Source organism: Lagenorhynchus albirostris, chromosome X, assembly GCF_949774975.1.
Source record: "Lagenorhynchus albirostris chromosome X, mLagAlb1.1, whole genome shotgun sequence".
NCBI lineage: Eukaryota > Metazoa > Chordata > Mammalia > Artiodactyla > Delphinidae > Lagenorhynchus > Lagenorhynchus albirostris.
The window spans coordinates 115,870,164-115,893,910 of record NC_083116.1 but is presented as its reverse complement, the minus strand read 5'-3'; the positions used below and the strand labels follow the sequence as shown (position 1 = coordinate 115,893,910).

At 43.3% G+C, this 23,747-nt stretch overlaps 1 protein-coding gene across 6 annotated transcripts in view; it reads right to left on the bottom strand.

Annotated features, from left to right (window-relative positions):
- The window catches only part of SH3KBP1 (SH3 domain containing kinase binding protein 1), a 344,191-nt gene that overhangs the window by 120,741 nt on the left and 199,703 nt on the right, over positions 1–23,747 (bottom strand). For 3 of the 6 annotated variants that reach the window (XM_060136885.1, XM_060136881.1, XM_060136883.1), the window contains 2 exons: positions 23,220–23,294; positions 19,290–19,495 (listed from right to left, as the gene is read on the bottom strand). In XM_060136885.1, the coding sequence (XP_059992868.1) occupies positions 19,290–19,495; positions 23,220–23,294 (281 nt within the window). Of the gene's footprint in view, positions 1–19,289; positions 19,496–20,850; positions 20,894–23,219; positions 23,295–23,747 lie in introns of those variants that run through there. The other 3 variants (XM_060136886.1, XM_060136882.1, XM_060136887.1) reach the window with 2 other exon arrangements.

The following is a 23,747-nucleotide window of genomic DNA, read 5'->3' as shown; positions in this document are numbered from 1 at the left end:
CCGGTCCGGGAAGATCCCACATGCCGCGGAGCGGCTGGGCCCGTGGGCCATGGCCACTGAGCCTGCGCGTCCGGAGCCTGTGCTCCGCAACGGGGGAGGCCACAACAGTGAGAGGCCCGCGTACCACAAAAAAAACAAAACAAAACTACAACAACAAAAATCACGAAATCACCTATTTTAATCATGTGCTTCCTTAAATGGCACTTTTTGTGGTTATATGCTATTTTCTAAAGGCATATTTTGGCTTTTTATGGGGGCGTGGGGAAGACAATATGCACAGAAAATATCCCAATTGATGCATTTTCTGGTCTTGAGAAATTCCTTGCCCTTTTCTATTACAATGGAGAACGTTCATTTCAGTGCTCTCCACGTTTGAGTTCCTGAGAGCAGCAATTCCTCTTCGTGCCTTCCACAAAGATGCGCTATAGACTCAGCACAGGGAAAACAATACAGATTCACGGAAGGTGGTGACGAAGGAGGACAGAGACCAGTGATGGTACATCTGGAGTTTATAACCCATTCCCTACTCCTGAGTTATTATACTTAATCTATTTCAGACAGGTGGGTTTCAGATGGCCATCTACAGGGGCTTTCAGGGAAAGATTTCCACACCCTTCCCATCACAGGACAAGGAAGAATTTATCAGTGCTCACTATTGGCTACTTCTCCCTTATTCCCAGGCTGGCACCATGTCTCAAATTAAAGGGGGCTCCCCTTTTTTCAGCCATCAATGGGACCAGAGAACGGTCAACCATCACCCCCAACATAATTCTTCATCTCCTCCTCAACTCTGTTTAGCCTTCTCTCTTTGCCACGGTGACCATCACTGTTCCACACTCCCGACCAATTACCTGAGTTCTAGTTTCTTGACCATCTTCATTCATTGCCTCTGTCATCGCCTCTTAGAGTACCCCTGCCTCTTTCTAGTCATTCAGTTTCATGACAAGACGATCAACCCATGTTAGATCTTCGTTTCACATAGAATTTCTAGACTAATGTCAGGGTTGGGCTACCCACGAACATACTGCTCTCTGGCCCCATAAAACCACTTTTAGTACTTGGAAACTATGATGCCTTCCTGACCTGGCTATATCTCTTTTGGTTTCTCAAGACCTTTTGTCATCTCTTATCTGGACTGCTTTTCTCCTCTCCTGCCTAACGACCTATGACTGAAGGCTCTAGCCAGAAAAACCTGGAGTTGTTTGAGCTCTTGGGCAATGAATACAAAAATTACACCAAAATGTCAGAGATGCTATAACCCTTGACTGTAAGCACAGTAAGGTCACCCATCAATTACACTCTGCTCACCGCTATACTGCAAATCGACAATGTGACATGCATCGCTTAGGCAGATTACTTCCATGCATGGGCATAGAGTTACCAGCTTTGTCATGTTTCAGCCTCTTCTGAGTCAAAAATAGCAGTATCTGTATTCACGTCACTTGAAAAAACAGGATTCTAAATTATGAACAAGTCTACTTTCTCTGCTTCTAACAACACCTGAATGCAGAGGGGATACTGGGGTTTGAAGCAAAAGAAACTAAATCTAAAATTGAGACATATAAGACAGAAAACGTGTCCAGCTCTCCCAATGCAGTAACTGCTAAGCACTGTACCAAGAGGACGAATCTGGACAACTCTAGGATCTTCAAGTCTTGACATTTTACATCACTACTTCTCTTATTATCAGTTTTGTTAATTGTCAAGAAAAGGTACCCAAGAAGTTTCAGAAAAGCTGCCTCTAGTGAAGGAAAAAATGAGAAACGCAACTAAGAAATCAAAATAAAAAGAACAGACTGAGCAGATGCTACCAAAACAAATGGAGCAAAACATATTAAAATCACTGGTAGGTGAAAATGCTTAGCAAGTGAAAGAAGAAAAAGAAAATGAGGCAGTAAATCCATCTTTACCACTTCTAACTTCTTCATCTTAAATGAGCAAAACAGAAATATAGCTTCTGAATGATAGAGACTCCAAGTATCTGCCTTCAATTTTCCAAACATTGCCTATTTTATTCCTAAAAGTTCAAGGATGAGTTTAATTGGGGTGACACTCCTGAGTCACAGGCCATCCGTGAAATGGCTTAACGATAGCCTTTTGATGAAGAAGTGGCTTGTAAGGCAATTCTGGAAAACTCTTAATTTGTAAACTGTTCATTTTATAGCCCAAGTTGAGAGAGAGAGAAATCTCTATTAGAGGTGTCGGTAGGGGTTATTGTACTTATGCTTCCAGGTGTTTCTAGAGCATTTATGGGTATACATTTATTTAGGATCTGGCCTCCAACACCAAGAGCCTGAGCTGAGAATAAGGCTGTCATGTCATAATTTTTAAATGGCCTCAGATGCCACAGAAAAATACAAAACAGGTTGCTGACTAACTGAACGATCTCTGTGATCTAAATTCTTTCAACGGAAGCAAAGACAGATCACCATGCAAAGTAAGCTGGATAGCTTGTTTTAAAGTTGCCAGCTTTCATAGAGCATTAAACTTAATCCATCCCATTGTTCTAGTTGCATAGAACATCATTTTACAACCAGTGAGACTCTCTGAGAGAAAAAGACAAGCTAGGTGCTGAAGCATGATGATTTTAACGGCCACACAGAAAATTTTAAACCCTTAAATTTCAGGAGTCAAAAGCATCTGCAAACTCTAGGATTATAAATATTATGAAATAATTGTTAATACATGAACAAAAGAGGGCCACAATGAAATACGTACAGATACCTCAGCCCACCCCACTGAAGAACGTCAACTGAAGCAAATGAACATGTTGGCAAACAATGTACAAAAAGAAGGACTTTCATTTCCTGTCCCCAAGGAATTCCAGAGCAGAAGTGAGGAGAGCAAATCAATCATAAAACTGGCTTTCCCCACAACGTAAGATGAAACGAGTACTATCATTTAGAATTAAAATAGCGCAAAAGAGAAATTCACCTTTTCTCAAAACAATGGTTTTGAATCCGTTCTCCATAAACCTGTGAGGGGCTAAGTGAGACGCCGCAGTCCTGTCACCCTTAAACCTCTGAAGCCAAGCAACACCAAGGCTCTCCACTCATCTTTTCTCCAGGAGCTGCAGGAACAGGGGGAACTAGTCCTTCCTTGAAACAATTTGCAATCTCTTGGGATCGTGTAACTGATCTGCTAGTTCATGGGGGTTCTCAGACAGAAGACCTCTTCCTCAACTCCTCATTCTAAGATGGGAAGAATAATATCCTTTCCTATTAGTGATAGGCAACACGAACACACGTTAAACACCAATTCCAACCACAATGAGACACCACGTCACACCCATTAGGATGGCTATTATTAAAAAAAGAAAAAAGGGACTTCCCTGGTGGCCCAGTGGCTAAGACTCCATGCTCCCAGTGCAGGGGTCCCGGGTTTGATCCCTGGTCAGGGAACTAGATCCCACATCACAACTAAGAGTTCGCATGCCACAGCTAAAGAACCCACACGCGGCAACGAAGATCCCACGTGCCGCAACTAAGACCTGGCTCAGGCAAATAAATAAATAATTAATTAATTAAAAACCCCCCAAAAACAGAAAATCTCAAGTGTTGGCAAGCATGTGGAGAAATTGGAACTCTTGTGCATTGCTGGGGGGAATGTAAAATGGTGCAGCCTCTGTGGAAAACAGTATGGCGGTTCCCCCCAAAATTAAAGAGAATTACCAGATGACCCAGTGATTCCACTCCTGGGGGTATACCCCAAAAAACTGAAAGCAGGTGTTGGTACGCCAGTGTTCATTGTAGCATTATTCACAGTAGTCAAAAGGTGGAAACAACCTAAATGTCTATCAATGGAGGGATGATTTTAAAAATTGTGATATATCCATACAATGGAGTGCTATTCAGCCTTTAAAAGGAAGGAAATTGTGACCCATGCTACAACATGGATGAACCTTGAAGACATTATGCTAAATGAAATAAACCACAAAAGGACAAATATTTTATGACCCTACTCTCATGAGTATTCAAATTTGGAGAGACAGAAAGTACAATGGTAATTGCTAAGGGGAGGGGGAACTGGGAGTTAGTATTTAATGAGTACAAAGTTTCAGTTTGGGAAGACGGAAAAGTTTTGGAGATGGATGGTGATGATGGCTGTATAACGATGAGAATGTATTTAATGCCACTGAACTGTACATTGAAAAAGGAATAAAATGGTATCATATTATATATATTTTACCACAATAAAAAGATTCTATATTTCTACAGGAGTAGACAGAAAGCTTTTATGGGGATTTCCACTGGGAAGTAAAGCTGAGTGTGGGACTGAGAAAGCCTTAGCTTTGTTCTGCTGGAATCTTTTATCATGTACTTGGGTTAGTTTCATTAAAAACAAAACCAACCAGAATTAAGTCAGCTTATAACCTGGAAGCTCCTAATTTGAAAATTCAGCCAGAGGAAATAATCAGGGAAGGTACAATAATGTATATATAAGAATTTATTTATTTATTTTTTTTGCGGTACGCGGTCCTCTCACTGTCTTGACCTCTCCCGTTGCGGAGCACAGGCTCTGGACGTGCAGGCTCAGTGGCCATGGCCCACGGGCCCAGCCGCTCCGCGGCATATGGGATCTTCCCAGACCGGGGCACGAACCCGCGTCCCCTGCAACGGCAGGCGGACTCTCAACCACTGCGCCACCAGGGAAGCCCCAAGAATGTTGTTTTTAATAGTAAAATTGTGGAAGCAACATAAATAGTTACCCCACAGGGATTGGTTCAATAAATGGTGGTGCATCTTGACAATGAATGATCAGACACCTCTCTGACAGAAAAGGGGGACCCATAATATGTTAAGTTTTAAAAACAGGTGACATTTAACATGACCTCATTATTGTATGAGGAGTGAGGTGTGTACTGCATGCACATTCAGGCTCAGATAAAAGTCTGGAAGGATACATAGAAAATGTTGACTACGATTATTCCTGGATCAGGACAGGAATAAAGACGCAGATGCAGAGAATGGACTTGAGGACACAGGGAGGGGGAAAGGTAAGCTGGGACAAAGTGAGAGAGTGGCATGGACATATATACACCACCAAATGTAAAATAGCTAGCTAGTGGGAAGCAGCCGCTCAGCACAGGGAGATCAGCTCGGTGCTTTGTGACCACCTAGAGGGGTGGGATAGGGAGGGTGGGAGGGAGGGAGACGCAAGAGGGAGGGGATATGGGGATATATGTATACATATGGCTGATTCACTTTGTTATACAGCAGAAACTGACACACCACTGTAAAGCAATTATACTCCAATAAAGATGTTAAAAAAAAAGGGCAATTTCTATTTATTTCTTCATATTCTTTAACTTTGAGTTTTTATTATTATAATAATTTTTGCAAAGAGCTCCTGTAGTCAGAAGTAACAGAGTTATTTCCACTTTGAGAAACAAACAAGCAAAGGGTTTGGGGGGCACTCAGCAGTACAACGTGTAGTTTACAGGTCACTAACTTTAAGGGTTGCAGGGGCCACCCTTCCTGCCCCATTTCCAGGCCCTAGTCTGATGGAGCCAGAGAGGCCATTACCAAGACTCCCACGTTTCACAAGTTACACTCCATCAAGCCTTCACTCATTTCCCAAATGAAGAGTCACCATCTGAATTTTGCATATAAGGACCTAATTCTGTGTTTTACTTTTCAGAACTCAGGTCAGTGACACCCAGCAATAATAACAATCAGCAAGTTTCAGATATCTTTCAATAGGAACATTCTCTCAAGCCACTTCAGAGGAATATATTTTTATTTTAGCCAACTGCTCCCTTCTAGGCAAGCAACAGACACCATTCAAAAAACTTTCAAGAAGTCCTCCTACTCTTAAAATAATGTGTTAAAACAATGTGTTTCCTTTCTGTCATGCTATTTTCCTTTTTTTGAAAATTTGAAAATATTATAAGTTAAAGGCAACAGAAAAAGACATAGATATATTTTACAGATACCATCAACTCTCCCCTTAAAATTTTTTTTGCAACAAGAAACAGGAATGTGGAAGACATATGACGCATTGTAAGCTTTACTTACCCTGTGGTTTATTTAGGGAATTTTATTTTGTGTTTGGAAAATGACAGACTTCTGCTTTTAGGTAGACAAATATGAACAACTCACAGAGAGAAAGCAGAGCACCTATTACTAGCAAGCTTTTAGAGAATCAAATAATTTAGTGTCTCTATTTTACTCTGTATATGAGCAAACGAATATAAATGTCCAGGACTGCAAAATTAGCCAAATATCTTTAACTCAATAAAAAAGCACTTCAACAGCACCCAGAAATCACTACTCACAGCTTCTCCATTCGCAAGGAAAACTCCAATGTCCATGCCCCCCAAGAGTGAAATGCCCCACAGCTGGCGTGCTCTGCATGGACGTGTTCTCTCCTAAGCTAACCTGAAGAGCAAGCTGGATTTGTTTACTGCACAAACATCTGTAATTGCTAAACATCTCAGTGACATGGGGTAACAGTTACTGCTTGTGCAAACTGCCCATCCAAATTACTCTCTGCAGTATGAGCACATGAAAACCCAAGACACAGAGAAATTGGAAACATCTGTAAAAATTAATGGCCGAATTAACCAAAGTGGGGGGCTGGTTAAAACAGCTAAATAGTTCCAGCGCAACATTTGACTTGAGAAAATAATCCTCCACGTTATAGGTTGCTCCTTAGCCTATCCACAGCCCCCCTCTGTGGGGGGTCCCCGCTGGTAACCCCTTCATTGTAACCTACCAATGCAAACCCATCACAAATCTTGTTAACAGAACAGTATAGATAAGATACAAGTTAAGAGAATTTATTCCATCTCTAAAAGAAAAAAAAAAGAAGAAAAAAGAAAAAGAAATACCTCTTCTCCCATCATGCAGGCAGCCTCCTCTCTTCAGTTTGAAAAGGTCCCAGAACTACTCTGGAAGCCTCCCACTTCCTTCCAACAGCCAAAGGCATGGAGCCTGAAGGACCCAGCCTAACCCTGAGTCATACTTGGGACCAAATGAGCAACGGGCAGAACAAAGCTCGCATTTGTTTATGGCTCAGGAAGCCAGGGCCGATTCATGGCTTGGGTGGCTTCGAGAAAAGTCTTCCTTCCTCGCCTACGTCGCCACAGGAATCTAGGCTGCCTCCTCGGACCCACAGGTGTGACCGCTCGCACAAGGAACACACTCAAGGAGCGTTTATTTGGCAGGACCCAGCAAGCACTTCTGGTTAAAAACGTCAGAGAGAAAATAAAAAGCCCCCTATCTTTCAATAGATACTGTGATGGGAAGCAAGAGATGTCTAAAATATGGTTTGTATACGAAAAGCCCATCGTGAAAGTGCCTGTATTTTAAAGAAATAAAATTAGTTGTACCCCACAAAAATTACTCACTAAAAAAAGAAAAAAACTGAAGAAGGAAAAGCAGCCATGCCTTTATAGAAACACTTCCCCTAGGAAAAAAACAGCAAGATTGCTGCCAGCCATGTCATCGGTAGTAACCTAACAGATCGGAATAAAGTGTTTGAATAGCAATCTTGCTTTTCACCCACATGAGATACCATTTTAATTACCATTGTAATGAATTCAGAGCCCAGTGGTTAAGAGTTCAAAACTCTGTACGCAGGGTGTCTGAGATCAAAATCCCAGCTGGCCCACTTCCTAGTTGAGTGATCTTAAGCAACTTATTTGGACTCTGTTCACCTCAGTTTCCTTATCTAGAAAATGGGGATAATAGCACCAAGATACAGGGTTGTCTGGAAGATTAAATAAGTAATATATGTAAAGTGTTTATAAAAGTGCTTGGCACACAGGAAGCAGCCTATGAGCTACTATTACAAATTCAGGACCACTTCACAAAGCAGGATGCCACGTCAACAGTATCCTCACCTTACCACAGTTCTCATGTACAGAGACTCTGATAACCGGTTTTAGTTATTAACTATGGTTAGTTTTTAAATTAAGCTAATTTAAAAACCATTTATTCAATACTTATTAGCCACCTGCAGCGTGTAAGGGGCTTTGAATAAGATGCTGTCCCAGTCCTCAAGAAATTTGCAATCTGCTTGGATAAATAACACATAGATCTGTTTATGTGTCACACAAGAAAACAAATGTGGGAAATGGCACTTGGCTGAAAATGGCAAGTGTGATCCAAGTGCCAGAGAATTAGCATTTTGAATTTAGAGGACAGATAAGAAATCACCTTATCAAAACCTAATTAGGATGGGAGGGATGAGACAATCATCTGTGCAGAAGAATTCCAAACAACGAACATAGATACTCTGCCCTAAAGGAGGTGAGCTTAACTCCCCACTCCTTAAGAGTGAGGCGTGTATAGTGACTTCTTCCCAAAGAGTTGATGTAGAAGAGGGGAAAAAACAGACCAGCTTTACAGTGGAGAGACCTCAGCCAGGTGACCAAGGTCAACATCAACAGTGAGAAGCCATGTTCAGACCATGTACCCTTGATCTGATGGGATGAGAACGGCACTTTACCTCTGTGGTTCCCCCCAAACCCATCACTTCAGTCTTAATCATGAGAAAAACATCAGACCAATGTCAACTTAAGGACATCCTACAAAACTCCTCAAAATCGCCAAGGTTATCAAAAACATGGCAAGTCTGAGAAACTGTCACAGCCAAGAGAAGCCTAGGGAGACAGGGCGAGCAAATGTACTGTGGTCTCCTGGATGGGATCCTGGATAAGAAAAAGGACTTTAGGTAAAAACTAAGGACATCTGAGTAAAGGATGGATCTTGGTTAATAATCGTGTAAGCAATATTGGCTAATTGTGACAAATGTACCATATTCATGTAAGATATTAACAACAGAGGAGACTGGCTGTGGGGTATGTGGGAACTCTGTATTATTTTCACAACTTTTCTATAAATCTAAAACTATTCTAAAATTAAAAGTTTATTAGAAAACAAATTAGGAAGATGAGCCTGCTGAATGTATATATACATAAATAAATATACCTTATGTGATTTATAGACACACATGATGATGTTCATGAGTGTGTATAAATATATATGTATTTAACAATGCCCTCCCAGCTTAATTTTTTTAATCTCTTTATCCTTAGCCTAGCTATGGACACAGATAGTTGAATGCTGACTCCTGGCTTTTTGCTTTCCATAATACACAAAAGAGTTTTCTTTGAAAGGAAACTTGGCTCTTCTGTCAGTTCTGCTGCCAACCCAGGCTACGGCAGCCCAACTCAAAGAGTGTGCATGAGGTGGGCCCATCTGCCCCTTTCCAAGAGCTACTAGCTACAAGAGCTCCAAGCCAATTAGTCATCAACCACAGAGCCCCGGGACTGGCAACTCTCCCAGCTACTTCCTCTCCCATCTCTAGTCCACACTGCCTGGCACCTCCCCAGTTCTCTCTCTAAAGTGCCAATCTGATCATGACACTGCCCGTTGGAACCCCTCCACCAACGTGCCAGCCCACCCAGAAGTGCAGCTAGTGAGTGGGCTGGCAGAGACCTAAGGGAAGAGGGTCAGGCTCCCCTCCAGCTGCCTGCCCCCAAGTCCCCTGCAGCCCAGCCAAACCCAGCCCTCGCCCATCACCACACTCTCCCCTTGCCCATGTGCATACTGCCAGTACCATGAATCCCCAGTTATCTTTTAACACTTTGCTCAAATAACACTTTCCTTGAAAAGTTCTCCCTGATAAGCCATCCCCTCCTTCTAGACCTCCAGGAAAAGTGAGCAGCTCCTTCCTCCCTATCCTCCTTGATGCTTTGGACAGAGCTCTGCTGGTCCTTTCCCCCTGCATCATAATCACTTTTAATACGTACCCACTTCTCTCCCATGCAGGGACAATCTGAAGCGCTAAATGAGAGGTCTGTATGTGACAGCTGATCCAAGGTGTGATGTGGGAGTGGAGGTGTTAACTCCATTCCAATTAACTACACCAGACCCCCGCAAACAAATAAACTGCCAGGCGAAAAATGTGCACACATTATGCTAATACAGCCTCCAAACATGCTACCTAGCTAATCCCTTTCCAAATGGATTGCCATTCCTTAGCTCATTTATCTAGAAATTCCAGAGCTGCCACTGCTGGTCCATAAAATACATTCAATAAAGCTTCAGTGAATGAAGGAACGAGCCAATTAATGAACAAATGGAAGAGGAAATCTATAGCCAGACTACAAGCAGACCCCAAACAGAATGAGTCTTCCTTTATGATTGTGATTGGATTAGGACAAAACATATTTATGCATCCAGTCACAAAATATTTATTGAAGGCCAACTATAGTTTTTAATGATTTCCAAGGAACTGTAAATACAATGGTGACTAACAAAGACAAGCTCAAAAATCATGGCACTTACTTTCTTTTTTTTTCTTTAAGACTTTATTTTTAGAGCAGTCTTAGGTTCACAGAAAAAGAAAAAGAAGGTACAGAGATTTCCCAGATACCCTGTGCCTCCTTGCATGCTCAGCCTCCCCCGCTGTCAACATAAGAGTGGCACGGGGCTTCCCTGGTGGCGCAGTGGTTGAGAGTCCGCCCGCCGATGCAGGGGACACGGGTTCGTGCCCCGGTCCGGGAGGATCCCACATGCCGCGGAGCGGCTGGGCCCGTGAGCCGTGGCCGCTGAGCCTGCGCGTCCGGAGCCTGTGCTCCGCAACGGGAGAGGCCACAGCAGTGGGAGGCCCGCGTACCGCCAAAAAAAAAAAAAAAAAAAAAAAAAAAAAAGAATGGTACGTTTGCTACAGCTGATGAACCTACATTGACTCCTTATCACCCACGGTCTGTAGTTTACCTTAGGGTTCACTCTTACGTTGTACATTGTATGAGTTTGGATAAATGTATAATGATATGTATCTATCATTATGGTATCATACAGAATACACACAGAGTATTTTCACTGCCCTAAAATCCTCTGCATGGCACTTGCTCCCCAATGGCCAATACTGAAGACTTGGTGATGTCAAACAAACAGCCACCACAGACGGAGCAAAATTCATTTCTCCTTCTCTGAGTTTTAAAATTTCCATAATAAAAAGTTAAAGAAATGATCCCGGAGACTGCACTGCTATTTATAGACACTCCTTCTGTTCTCATAACCAGAAGGGCAACAGTAATAACTACTAACGTTAATCTAGTGATTATTCTACACGAGGCACTTTTACCCATTTTTTGAGTTACTTAATCCTCCTAACAACCATATGGGCCAGGTTCTCTTGTTATTCTGATTCTACAGATGGGAAATCTAAAGCATTGAGTGCTTAAGTAATTTGTCCCAGGAAGAGGCAGAGTTGGGATGTGAACCTGGGCAGTCTATCCAGCATGCTTAATAACTATATTCCTAAAAACACAATTTTAAGGCCTCCTGGGAATGTGATTCTTGGTGACCATCTGGCTGCAATTAAACATTTCATAGAATACACACTATGCTGCTGGAACTTCCCTGGTGGCGCAGTGGTTAAGAATCTGCCTGCCAATGCAGGGGACACGGGTTCGAGCCCTGGTCCGGGAAGATCCCACATGCCGCGGAGCAACTAAGCCCGTGTGCCATAACTACTGAGCCTGCGCCCTAGAGCCCACGAGCCACAACTACTGAGCCCGTGTGCAGCAACTACTGAAGCCCACGCACCTAGAGCCCGTGCTCTGCAACAAGAGAAGCCACCGCAGTGAGAAGCCCGCGCACTGCGACGAAGAGTAGCCCCGCTCGCTGCAGCTACAGGAAGCCCCCGCGCAGCAACGAAGACCCAACGCAGCCAAAAATAAATAAATAAATAAATTGATTTTAAAAAGAAAAAGAAAACAGGGCTTCCCTGGTGGCGCAGTGGTTGAGAGTCTGCCTGCCGATGCAGGGGACATGGGTTCGTGCCCTGGTCCGGGAAGATCCCACATGCCGCGGAGCGGCTGGGCCCGTGAGCCATGGCCGCTGGGCCTGCGCGTCCGGAGCCAGTGCTCCGCAACGGGAGAGGCCACAACGGTGAGAGGCCCGCATACCACAAAAAAATAAAATAAAATAAAATACGCTATGCTGATTGCTTTAGAAGGTATATATCAAACATACATAAAACAGTAAACAGTACCTAATAGGTCAAACAGTACCCCTGTATACTATTTCTGGTTCCCTTTTCCTACCACCGGCCCTCTCCTCACTTCTCCTAGATAAGGAAAGATAACACATAAACCCAAGTCTGAAAATCCCAGACACCTCATTCAGCCCAGGTGACCAGTGGGCATCTCAACACCACCTGCTCTTTAAAAATCACGGGTCTTTCAACTGCTCAAGAGATGTCACAAAATCTTATCTTTCAACCACTATGAGAGACATCCAATACTATAGGTCTCAGATAATCATGTCAAGGTTCGATCCAGTTGTGTTTCATTAGTCAAAGTATGTATCATTAGCTTCTGGGATTCCCCAGAGCTTATTTCTAGTCTTCAAAGGATTAGAGACATAAATCTCTCATTTTTAAGGAACTAAGATCATCACTTTCAATGTTTACATGTTTTAATTTTACATCAGTATACAGCTTGACGAATTTTTACTAGTATGGATAAAAAGACTGCCTGAGGTACATATGAAGATATTAGAATTTCTCTTGCTGCAATTTGGCTGATTAAAAAAATTGATTAGTAGCTCATTTATATATGATTTTAATTTGAATTCTCTGTTACAAGTAAAAGCTACAATGTTGATATCATAAAGGCATTAATTTGGATGACTGTGGTTCTATAACTGAGATTCAAGATGATGAGAGCTGGAAAAGCAACTGTCACAAACACAATGTCTAGTTGTGGAACATAGTAGAAAACAGAGAAAGAAAACAGAATCATTTCAAGAGACAGAGATCAGAAGTCACTAATGGAAATCAACTAAGACAGGAAGACCATGGAACTTCTTGAAGGTTTTCTTTGTAGGGACTCCAATAGAGCAAACCAACCAATCTGGAAAAATATCTTTTCCAATATGGCTGTTTGAAGAGCCCAGGCCAAAAAGACTGCTTTTCTCAATAATTAAGGGGGCCAAGATTAGCTGTGCCTAGGGCACTTAAGCACGGAATAAGCTGGCGCCCGAAAGCCAGGATTATTCTACATAAAGACATATTAGCTTAGGTAGGTCCTGGGACTCACCTGAGCATCTGGAATTTACCCACCCACGTGTAATACCTGACACTCCTTTCCCGGAGTATTTGGCCAGGAGTGATCATCTGAGTGACTCATGAAAAGGGAAGGAGTTCAGAAAAAGGGTGAGGCCAGGCTGGGATTGCAGGGAAGCAGCCTGATGAGGAAGTTCTCTCTCAGGTCCACAGCTGGGAGACAAGGTATAAGCCATATTCATGAGAATGAGGTCCTGTCTGGGTTGCCTTCTTACAGTCTCCCAACCCAATCTCCAGGTGGATGACTCCAATACCTACATCTACAGTTCTCTCCCCATCACCAGACTTATTTATCCAACTGCTTGCTGGATGCCCCCACCTGATGGTTCCACAAGGACCTCAAAATCCAGCTAGTCTAAGACTGAACCCATGACCTTCCTCCCCAGATATCTTTCTCCTCCAGTGTTCTCTAACCGATAAGGACCCAAGGCATCCTCTTCAAGTCTTTCCTCTCCTTTATCTCCCACATACTATCAAACTTCTTGATTCTATCTCTAAAATATTTCCCCCAAACATTTATGATAATAATTCAAAGCTGTTAGAAAAGCTGTTTGTCTTATCTTGATATTTCCTTCCATGTAAAAAAAGGGAGACCAAATGGACACTCTCTGGACACACTTGGCCTCTGGGCAGAATTGAACACTCTTGGAACTCTCTATCTCCCTATTTACTTTCTCCTGGGAGAGTGAAATGACTTCTCTGATACGTGAATTTAGGAAAAATAAACTGGGCATGCTTAGCTCAGCTCTTCTCTTTCCTCCTCTTGGAAGTTGGCCTTCTCTGCTGTTCCCCAAGGAGCTGGCCCTTCTACCTCACATGGGTCTGCCCGAGTCCAGCATTGCTGAGACTGGGTGGGTGAGTCTGTCTAATTCTGGAGATCAACTGCTAAGCCCATTTGGCTCTCACACTAATCTATATCTTCCAACTTCGCCTTCGTCAATAACAACACTGTAATATAACATAGGTAGAGAAAGGTGTACAAATCATAAATATGTAACTTGAGAAATTTTTACAAAGTAAAGTAAGACTTACATAAATAGATATACCATGCTCATAGATCGGAAAGGTGTCATTTCTCCCCCAAAAGTATCTATAGTTAACGTACTCCCATTCGAAATCCAGGAGGTTTTTTTGCGGGGGTGGGGGGAAGAAAGTAGGGATTGACAAGCTGATTCTAAAATTTATATGAAAATACAACAACGCAGGAAATCTTGAAGAAGAGGAATAAAGACTGTGGACTTACACTACCAGACGTCAAGACCGACTACAAAGCTACAGTAATTAAGGTAGTACAGAATGACCACAGGGACAAACCAACCAACAGAACAGAGAGTCTGGAAATGGACCCACACATACACAAGCACTTAAATTATGACAAAGGTGACCTTTTTGATAAACAGGTGATCTGCAGAAAGGATGATCCTTCTGATAAACAGTGCTGAGTCAACTGGATATCCATACTGAAAAAGTGAACAAAAATAATATTTTGATTCTCCATCCACTGACTCATTAACTGGTTTAGAATCTACATTGAGGACGGGGATTTACTGGTAGAGCCAATACAAGTTTCTGTTAACTTCTCCCCTGAATTCTAGTTATCCTGTCTTCTGTAATCCACTCCTCCCACTGCAGCTAGGAATACTTTCTCTAAACCACCTATGTGATCATGTCACTCTCTCACTGAGAATTGCTCCCCATTGATGGCTCCCCATTGCCCTCAAAGTCAAGTCCAAACTCCTTAACAAGTCTCACCAGGCCCTTCCTGATGTGGGCCCTGCTTTCTTCTCCATTCTCATCTTTCCCCACTTCCTGCTGGAGCCCCGACACATGCTCTGTGCTATTTCCTTTTCCCTTCGAGGCATTTATACATGTTGCTCTTCCCACCTTGACAACTCTATGCTCCTTTGCTTGATGAATGTGTACTGGACCCATGGTTCTCAGCCTAAACATCACTTCCTGTAGGTCTAAAAACATCACTTCTTACAGGTCTAAACACCACTTCCTGTAGGAAGTAGGTACACACACATGAATACACACTCCCCAGCCTCCCTAACAACTCGCTACTTCCTGCCATGCCCAAGGGCTCCTACGGCACAGTACTGTGTTCTCAGCCTGGTCACGGCATTCCCCACACTGTATTATTATTGCTTGTTTACTTTTCTGCAGCTCCCTGAGGGGCAGTGACCTGGTCTTGTTTACCACTGTATCCTCAGTGCCGAGCATATAGTGAGTACTGAACAAATACTAGCTGAAATGAGTTACATTTACAATTTCCAAGTATTTTCAGCTATGTAGCATTTTAAAAAAGTCCTATGAGGTAGGATAGGCATAAAGAGTATTCCCATTTTACAGATGGTTCAATTGAGGCTAAGTGACTTTGTCAAGGTCAATCAGCTAGGACAATGGTACCATGCCCTTCTAAAATCTTATGATATTTAACTTGGTTCATCTTTAGCCACAACGTATTTTCCACTGTTTTGATATAACACATACGTACCTCTGGGCTTAGTTTAAATGGTGCATTTTTCTCCAAGGCTCTTTTCTTTTTTCTTTAACCTTTGTCAAGGGAAGTTTCCAACATATACAAAAATAGAGTACAGTGTACTGAACCCCATGTATGCACCACATAGTTTCAACAATTATCAACTCATGACCAACCTGGTTTCCTCTGTGCCCCACCTACTCTTCCACCTTCCAAATTACTGGAAGCAAAATCCCAGACGTTAAATCATTTCACCTATAAATCTTTCAGTTAAATGGTACATTAAACACATCATTCACAGGCATATCAGGTTGGTAGCATTAAAAAGACTCATAAATGGGGTCCTTCCTTAGAGCTCAGTAAGAGAAGCAAGAATACTAATTATTTCCTTGTTGGTCGGGGGAGTGTTACAGATACACCAGTATCTCTCCTGGTGTATAACCATCAGCATTCAACCACTCTGGGTAGGGCGATATGGATTAAAGCACAGGGAAAGTAAGCACAAAAGTTTCAACTGACTCAGAAAAGTGGATCTCAAAACTTCGCAAACTTGAACGGAAAGTACACTAGGATGCTTGCAGCTGTTAATAATGATCATAGACCTTTTTTCCCTCATGCGAGTTATCAAACCAGTCATGTGAACAGGTCAACTGCCCCAGCCTGAGTGGAAGACCTGCTTCGGCTTCACCTAACACAGATGCCGCCACATGAGATCCAGTTTGTGCTTCTGCAAAATCGAAACAGCGAGCTCAACTCTCATAGGAAACTTCCTTCCTTAACCATAAATCTTAGACACAAAACCATCTCAAAAGCGATGAGAACCAGGTTGTACACAAGTAAAACATTATCACACTCATCAGCTCCCATGCCAGGTTGTGCAATAGCATAATGGATCCATAAATCTATGTAACTATCCATGGCGCCAACAACAGGGGGTGGAGAGAGTTTTGAATCCTCTTAGATGCTATAAAAATTGTCCGCAGCCAGTAAAGCAGGCTGGGAAGTTTAAGTTTTCCCCAGAGGCTTCACAATGAGAAGCAGGTTAAGGGAGCTGCCAGCACATGGTTTCATTCTGCAAACAAATCATGAATCAAGATGCATACACATGCCGTACATAAATATATTACTCTGATGAAGTTAACATTTCTTGTCTCTAAGACCAATGCAATAAATCTTCTGTTTCACAGAGGTGCAGTGAACCGTACAACTACTATATTTCCAACTATATAACTGTTATCCCACCCGGTTCCCTCATTTTATAGATGTCTGTAATCTCTAAAGTGTTATATTAATATAGTTTGAATATCATTCCTTTAACTAACACTTACTGAGCACCTACTATATGCCACACACTGTTCTAAGCACATAGCACACATCAGTGAACAAAACAAAGAGTAAACATAATAAAAAATAAACATGTTAGAAGGGGGCACATGCTAGGGCAAACAAAAAATGCAGCGCAAGTAAGCAGGATGGGCCAAGGGGGCAGGTTTCAGAATGAGCAGGCGTCAGGGAGGAGAGGCAGGCAGCCACAGCGGGCAGGTGGAAACAGAGTGTCCAGGCAGAGGACACCACCGTGGCAAAGGCCCCCAAGTGGGAGCGTGCGTGGCATGTTTGAGGAGGAGCGAGGGGGCCAGGATGGAGCAAGCAGGGAGAGAACAGTGAGGGAGGAGGTCCAAGCGGCAATGGGAGTCAGGTCATCCCAGCTCCTGGGACTCAGGGTGGATTTTCACTTTGGTTCACAGGGAAGCCTCTACAGGTGTGCGAGCGGAGGAGTGGCATGACCTGACTTCGGGTTTCAAAGGATCACCCTCCTGGCTTTGGTACTGACACTAGACCGTAGGAGGAAGGGGAGGAGCAAGAAGACCAATTAGGAGGCCACTGCAGCGATGGCGAGAGCAGGGGGAGAGCAGAGGTGATGGGCCATGGCAGGTGCTGGGCACACTTAGGAGGCTGCGCTGATGGGGTTGCCTGATGGATCAGCCATGGGATGTAAGAGAAAGAGGGGAGTCAGGGACAACCCCAGGGCTTTTCTTCTGAGTCATGGGAGGGGGAGTGGTACTGCCTTCACCTGAGATGGGGAAGGCTGTGGGCAGAGTGGTTTCCGGGGGACGAGGATGAGTTCAGGTCTGGACAAGCTGCTAAGAATTTAGGACCTCCGAGTGGAGATGTTCAAGACGGCAGTTGGACACGTGGCTGTGGAGCTCAGAGGAGAAGTGTGCTGAGGTACAAACTTGGGAGTATTATATTTGTCGCTGATATTTCTAGTAGTAACAACCCAATTTATTATTAGCGGTTAAGACAATTATTAATAGCAATAATGAAACTTATACACACACAACGTCCTTTTACACAGAGAAGAATAAGACTGAGAATCATAAAACGAACAAAAGGAATAAACTGTTTGCTGACTGAGTCAATGGTCATGTTCATTTCAACCACTTGAATAAAATGAAGAAAAACTGTATTCATCGTTCCTTTCTAAGATGGGAACTTGCTCTTTTGTAAACATTTATGGGACTCTGAAAGTGACCATGTGAAGCAGAAATGAACTCACAAGCTGGGACAGTAACTAGATAGTTTCCAGATCTTGAGAAATAGCAAATCGACTAGAGAAGCTTCCACAAAAGAAGAGTTTAAGTGAAACAGTCCTTCCTTTTTAAGTATCTGCCCTTTCTGCCTTATTCATCTCTAAGGGTGTTAAGGGTCCAAAAAGTTTCCTTTCCCGATTCTGTTTCTAATGCATGATGACACTGGGCAAGGTTGCTGCTGGATGGCGGGAGGGAGGTGGGTGGAAGTTCTACAGCTGCAGAAGATGATGCAACTTTTAAAAATTCATCTGGCAGAGAAATGAAAAACATTTAAAAGCCGCCGATAAACCTGCAGTGGAGATTTTGCCCATCCCCCACCCCCACCCCCAAGCCTGCTGGCACAAACGTCAAAGCAAACATTTCAGCACTGAATCAAATTAACAAACATTCTTTAAGCACAGCACGAGTGGAGCTTATTACAATCTGGAAAACTCCACAGTATTTATCAAATCCTAAGCAAGGCTATGCTGCTTAAAAGTGTACCACAGTAGACGTCACTGACAGCCACAAGCACAATGGCTCTGGGTGTGTTGCTCTGGCAACCGTGTACTCAGCAGCAACACGCTGTCCGCCTCTCGCCAACCCAGAACCAGGGGCAGGAGAAAACAGCCAGCTTCCTGATGGTAACAACTCAGGGATTCACAGCGAGGGCCATCTCTGTCACTCACACATGCAGGAGACTTCCTTTCAGTAGTATGAAATCATTTCCACCAAATACCTTGAGAAAAAAAAAAAAACACAACCCCTCTCTCTACTGCAGAACCAGTCAACACACCCAAGCACAAATCACAAGAGAAACCTACCAGGATAGAAGAGAGGTGGAAAAGTACCAAGGTTATGTGTTTAGCTGGGTCCAGGCAGGAGTGGCTTTTCTGAGGAGGAAATACAGAAGGGCCGGTCTATTTGAAAAGTCATCCTGAGAAACGTTCCATCGAGAGATCAGTAAGAAAAGCAACAGCAAACTAGAGCATGAGCCTTTCGAGGAAAGCTGTTCCTATATAGAAGGAGAGCTGCACACGAGGACAATGAAACCTCAGAAGAGGCATAGGAAGCCGTAGATGCCAAGCCCTACAAGGTACTTTTGGATACACAACATCACGTTGAAATAAAACAGAAACTGTCGAACATACCTTTTCCACAGGCAGAAAGTCATTTTCTACTTCAATCGACCTTGGTCTTAGCTTTATTGGCTTGTCTTTGAAAATATCTCCAAAGCCCACTCCCTTAACTTTCTTCGGCTGGATTGCGGCCGTTGCGACTGTCCCGTTGGCACCCTCGGATTTGGTACTGCTCGAGTCACCCCCATCACTCTCGGAGCCTGTGGTTTCCCTTAAACCTGTCAAGAGCGGGGACGGGGAAAGAAAGAGCTCAGAAATCAGCCATAGCCGTGAAGCACTTCATAGCCAGCCAGGAACCACTGCTACAAGTGTCACTGGGTATGGGATAACTTGCACTGCGGTTTTTCGTTTAGCGTGTGAATATGTTGCATGGGGGCGGCTCTGAGTTTTGTTCCATCTCCCCACCCCCAGCTTTTTTTTTTTAACATCTTTATTGGAGTATAATTGCTTTACAATGGTGTGTTAGTTTCTGCTGTATAACAAAGTGAATCTGCTATACATATACCTAGATCCCCATATCTCCTCCCTCTTGTGTCTCCCTCCCACCCTCTGTGCCCAGCTTTTAATTTTAAGAAGTGAATCAAAACTTTTCAGGAAATCTAATTTCAAAGCAGATCTCTTCGTAAATGTGACATTTCACCTCTTTTCAGCCAGAGCCTGGTTCTCAGCCAAATTTGTTTTGCTGCAGTCTGTGCAATAACAACTCTTCCCGCCCCCTCCTCGCCTCCCCACCTAGTCAGTACCACATACTGTACCTCCCATTTCTATGACTCACGTCAGTTAGCAATTAGCAATGAAAGTAACATTTCCTAAAGGGAAACTGTAAAGCTAAAAGCCATTTAAACAAATTAGCAATTAAAGAAACCACACAAAATTATGACTGCCAAAGAATTAAATCTCTTTGGATGGCTTCACAAGGAATAAATGCACGCAGACATGTTTCTGGAGGAAAGCATTAAACCAAACTTGACATTGAAACACTTTCACTGGCAAGATGATTATATTTGTTAAAGAGGGAAAGGAAGCTGCCCTCCAGGAGGCCAGAATCCCCCAAGCCTACAGTTCTTCCTCCCTCCTCTGACACCAACGTCTGCCCAGAGCTGAACTCCTTTCCAAAGAAGAACACTGGGGACATGACCTTTCCTTTGACCTCTGGTGGCATGAGTTGGAAGTCATCAAATAGATATCAGCAAGACAACAGGGACACTTACCTCCCCAGATTCTTTTTTTCCCCAGGCTCTGCCCACAATCATGTTCCTAAAAGGAAGAGCCTGTTTCTAGTTAATTTCTGGGTGTACATTCTTACTTTGATGGTCAGTACATTAGTCATGCCATCAAAGGGCAGGATTAAAAGGATATCTTATGGAAAGTGCCATTAAGCCTGTCTCTAAAAGCCTCTAGATGTGTAGAATAGCTCCTGAACGTTGACTATGTGTCTCCTGATGACAATGATGCCCTTGGGATGAAAGTATACCATCAAATCTTGTTCTCTATTAGCCACACTGTGCATTATCTTCCTACATGTAAGGTGGCCTCTTAGTACATAAGAATGATACATCAAATAATTGCTCACATAAAATGTCACAAAATGTTGAAGTCATTCAAATAAAGAAGTCTCAGTGCAGGAAGAAACTGTTAAATGAAAACAGAAAAATATAGAAAGGTCATTATAAATTGCTAACAAGTTTCAAAATCAAATCCTTTAAACAATGGCTGTGTTTGTCGTTGCTGCTGTTTTCAATAAAATGGTATTTGTAAGCCAGAAAGGAGGGGGTGGGGAGGAAGATGCCTGGTGTACATTTTAATTAACTAAAGAACAGCATTTATGAGCAAGAACAGAGGGCAGAACAATGAGGAACAGCCCACAACAAGGGGGTCGGCTCCAGTTTACAGGACTGGATGCGAGTGTGCAAACATGGAGAACCTCCCTGGATTAGCTATCCATTCGTGTGTTTATCTGTTCATTGTTTTTGGAAATACCCCTGCTGGAGATATAATTTCGGAGTCTAAATATTGTGTCATTTCCCCTTTAACATGTTCTCATTTTGCCGTATGGATTTTTTCTGTGTGATAAATGGCTTGTACATTCTTTTCTGGTTTGGAAAGAAGCATTTGAGGGCGGAATAAAGAAATGGTTAGTGAAGAGAAAACATCACTGCTCCCCTTCCCCGCCACCACCACCACCAGCACCACAAGCAAAAGGCAGCAGGGCAAATGGATTTGGGCAAGTCTGTTTTAGTTCTTCAAAGAGAAGAATTTGAAGGATTCTTTTATCATACCTCATTAGCTAGAAACACAATATTTTCAACCACTGCCATCCTGATTTCACTGAGCTTCTGGTTTTAGGGATTTGCCACCTTCCGGGCTCATCTTAATAATATCATATTAATCACTGTGAGAAATACTCTTTATGTTACACAGGGAAAGGTTGCACGGTCATTCAACCACACAAGCATGGGCTGGGAAGGAAACACATGGCAGATTTTTCTTCTGGATATTCTGGTAGGTTGCTTCTATCACTCTTAAGTACTATGAAATTAAATGTCTGAATATCTGGGTTGACAAAATAACTCAAAATCTAGTTCCTTCCCTTCAGAGGAAAAGAAAGGTGGCTTTTCATTTTTTGGTGCTGTATCTTTTAGCCACTGGTGCTCATAACACACACTATTATGTAAACTATCCCTGTGTCATGCTCGGAATGCCAGGTGACACTCGAGGGCAGTGCAACCCAAAGTGAGGTCTGTGGACTGGAGCCAAGATCATGAAGGGCTCGTTCCCGGTACACAGAGAGACAAGCACAGAAAGTGTCCGTGTCTGGAAATGCTTATAGCAGTGTGCGCTGGTGCTACTTCCGGACGTGCGGCCAACAGACGCGTCTGGGTGAACAGGGCACAGACCAACATCTGTCTGCCTGCTCCTGCTGGGAGGGGCGGGTGGTGCAGCGCATGCACAGTGAAGGCAAGCCAGCAGTACCCGATGTCTGTCCGCAGGGGAATGGAAATAAAAATACACTTCACTGCAGACAGTTTGAGACGTGTGGCTCCGGTGTTCACGCGTGAACCTTCTCCTTCATCACTGTGTGTACGTCTCTATGTACACATGTGTGTACGTGCACACTAAGGTGGATGCTTTTCCTTCGCAGTGAAAAAAGAACAAAGCTTCCTCAAGTTTGCTTTGGCCGCTCATATAACTGGCCAAATTACACAAAAGCCATTGCCAGTAATTTCCTTAATATTCCAGGCCGTGAGCCATTTTTGTTTATTTTCCAGTTTACACTCACACGTGTAGTGCTTACTGTGTGGCAGGACTGTTCTACGAACTTCACGAGATTCATTCATTAACCTCATTCATCTCCTTCCCCTCAACTTTTGGCAGCTTTCTTTCACAGCACAAAAGGCTACACACTGGTCCTGCCAAAAGAAGTCTGCCGTGTGGTGATTGGCTGAATGCGCAAAGCAAAATACCATTTCTGGCACGGACTTTTCTTACCAAAATCTTACTTCTTTGAACCCCGCAATGAGGAAATGACTTATTGGTTTCCAATGACCCACTCAGTAAAAGCAATAACCACGAGAGGCTGACATCTCCACAGGAAGCCACCTTACACCACCCCAGAGGCGCAGAGATACTGGTACAAACACATATGCCATGACCAATGTTACTGATCCTTTCTCTGCACGCATGGTTCATGCACGCATGTCACACACATGACAGAGGCACAAAGCAAACAAGACAGCGCCAGGGGCTGGTGATGGGAATGCTCCCGCAGCACACACCAAGGAGACGGCACTTATCGCAGGCAAATAAGTCCATGTCCTTGGATCAGAAATTCACAGACACTTGGCAGAAGCATGAGCAGCTCAGGAAAGTGCAGCTGCATCAAAAAACACAAGAACCCAGATCTTATCTTTACAATTGCCTCCTGCTGTTAAGGTCACTCACTGTAATAGCGTCTGTGGCCCTCCGTCTTTCCCGGTGCAGCTCGGTACAGAATTGTCCCTTCAAAGGTAGTCTTTCCTGACAGTGAATGAGAGAAGAGAAGGGGAGAGAAAAACAAGAGAGAGGGAAGGGGAGCAAATGATGGCAAAAGAAGGAAGAGGGAGAGTCTTTAACTGAACTTGTCTTCAATGAATCCACTGCAAGAGCTTCATCCACAAAATTAATTAGAAACCATTAGGCAGAATTTAAGAATGTTACAGAATGAGCCCAAAGTCCCCATGCAACCATGATGGCAATGAGCACTGGCATTAGGGCTCACCTCTGCAAATGCCTGGCATGTGGATTATGCCCAATTTAAACCTGGAAGCCACTTCAACATTATACCTCAAGAGTAGGAAAACCTCAACCAGAGGAAATCCAATCAATCGGATTCCTTAGTTAACTCATTCTTCTCTTTGGAGAGTGTGACCCGAACATACTATAGATTTTGGTCCATTAGCCTTTATCTTCTACCCCTAGAGCCCAGTATGA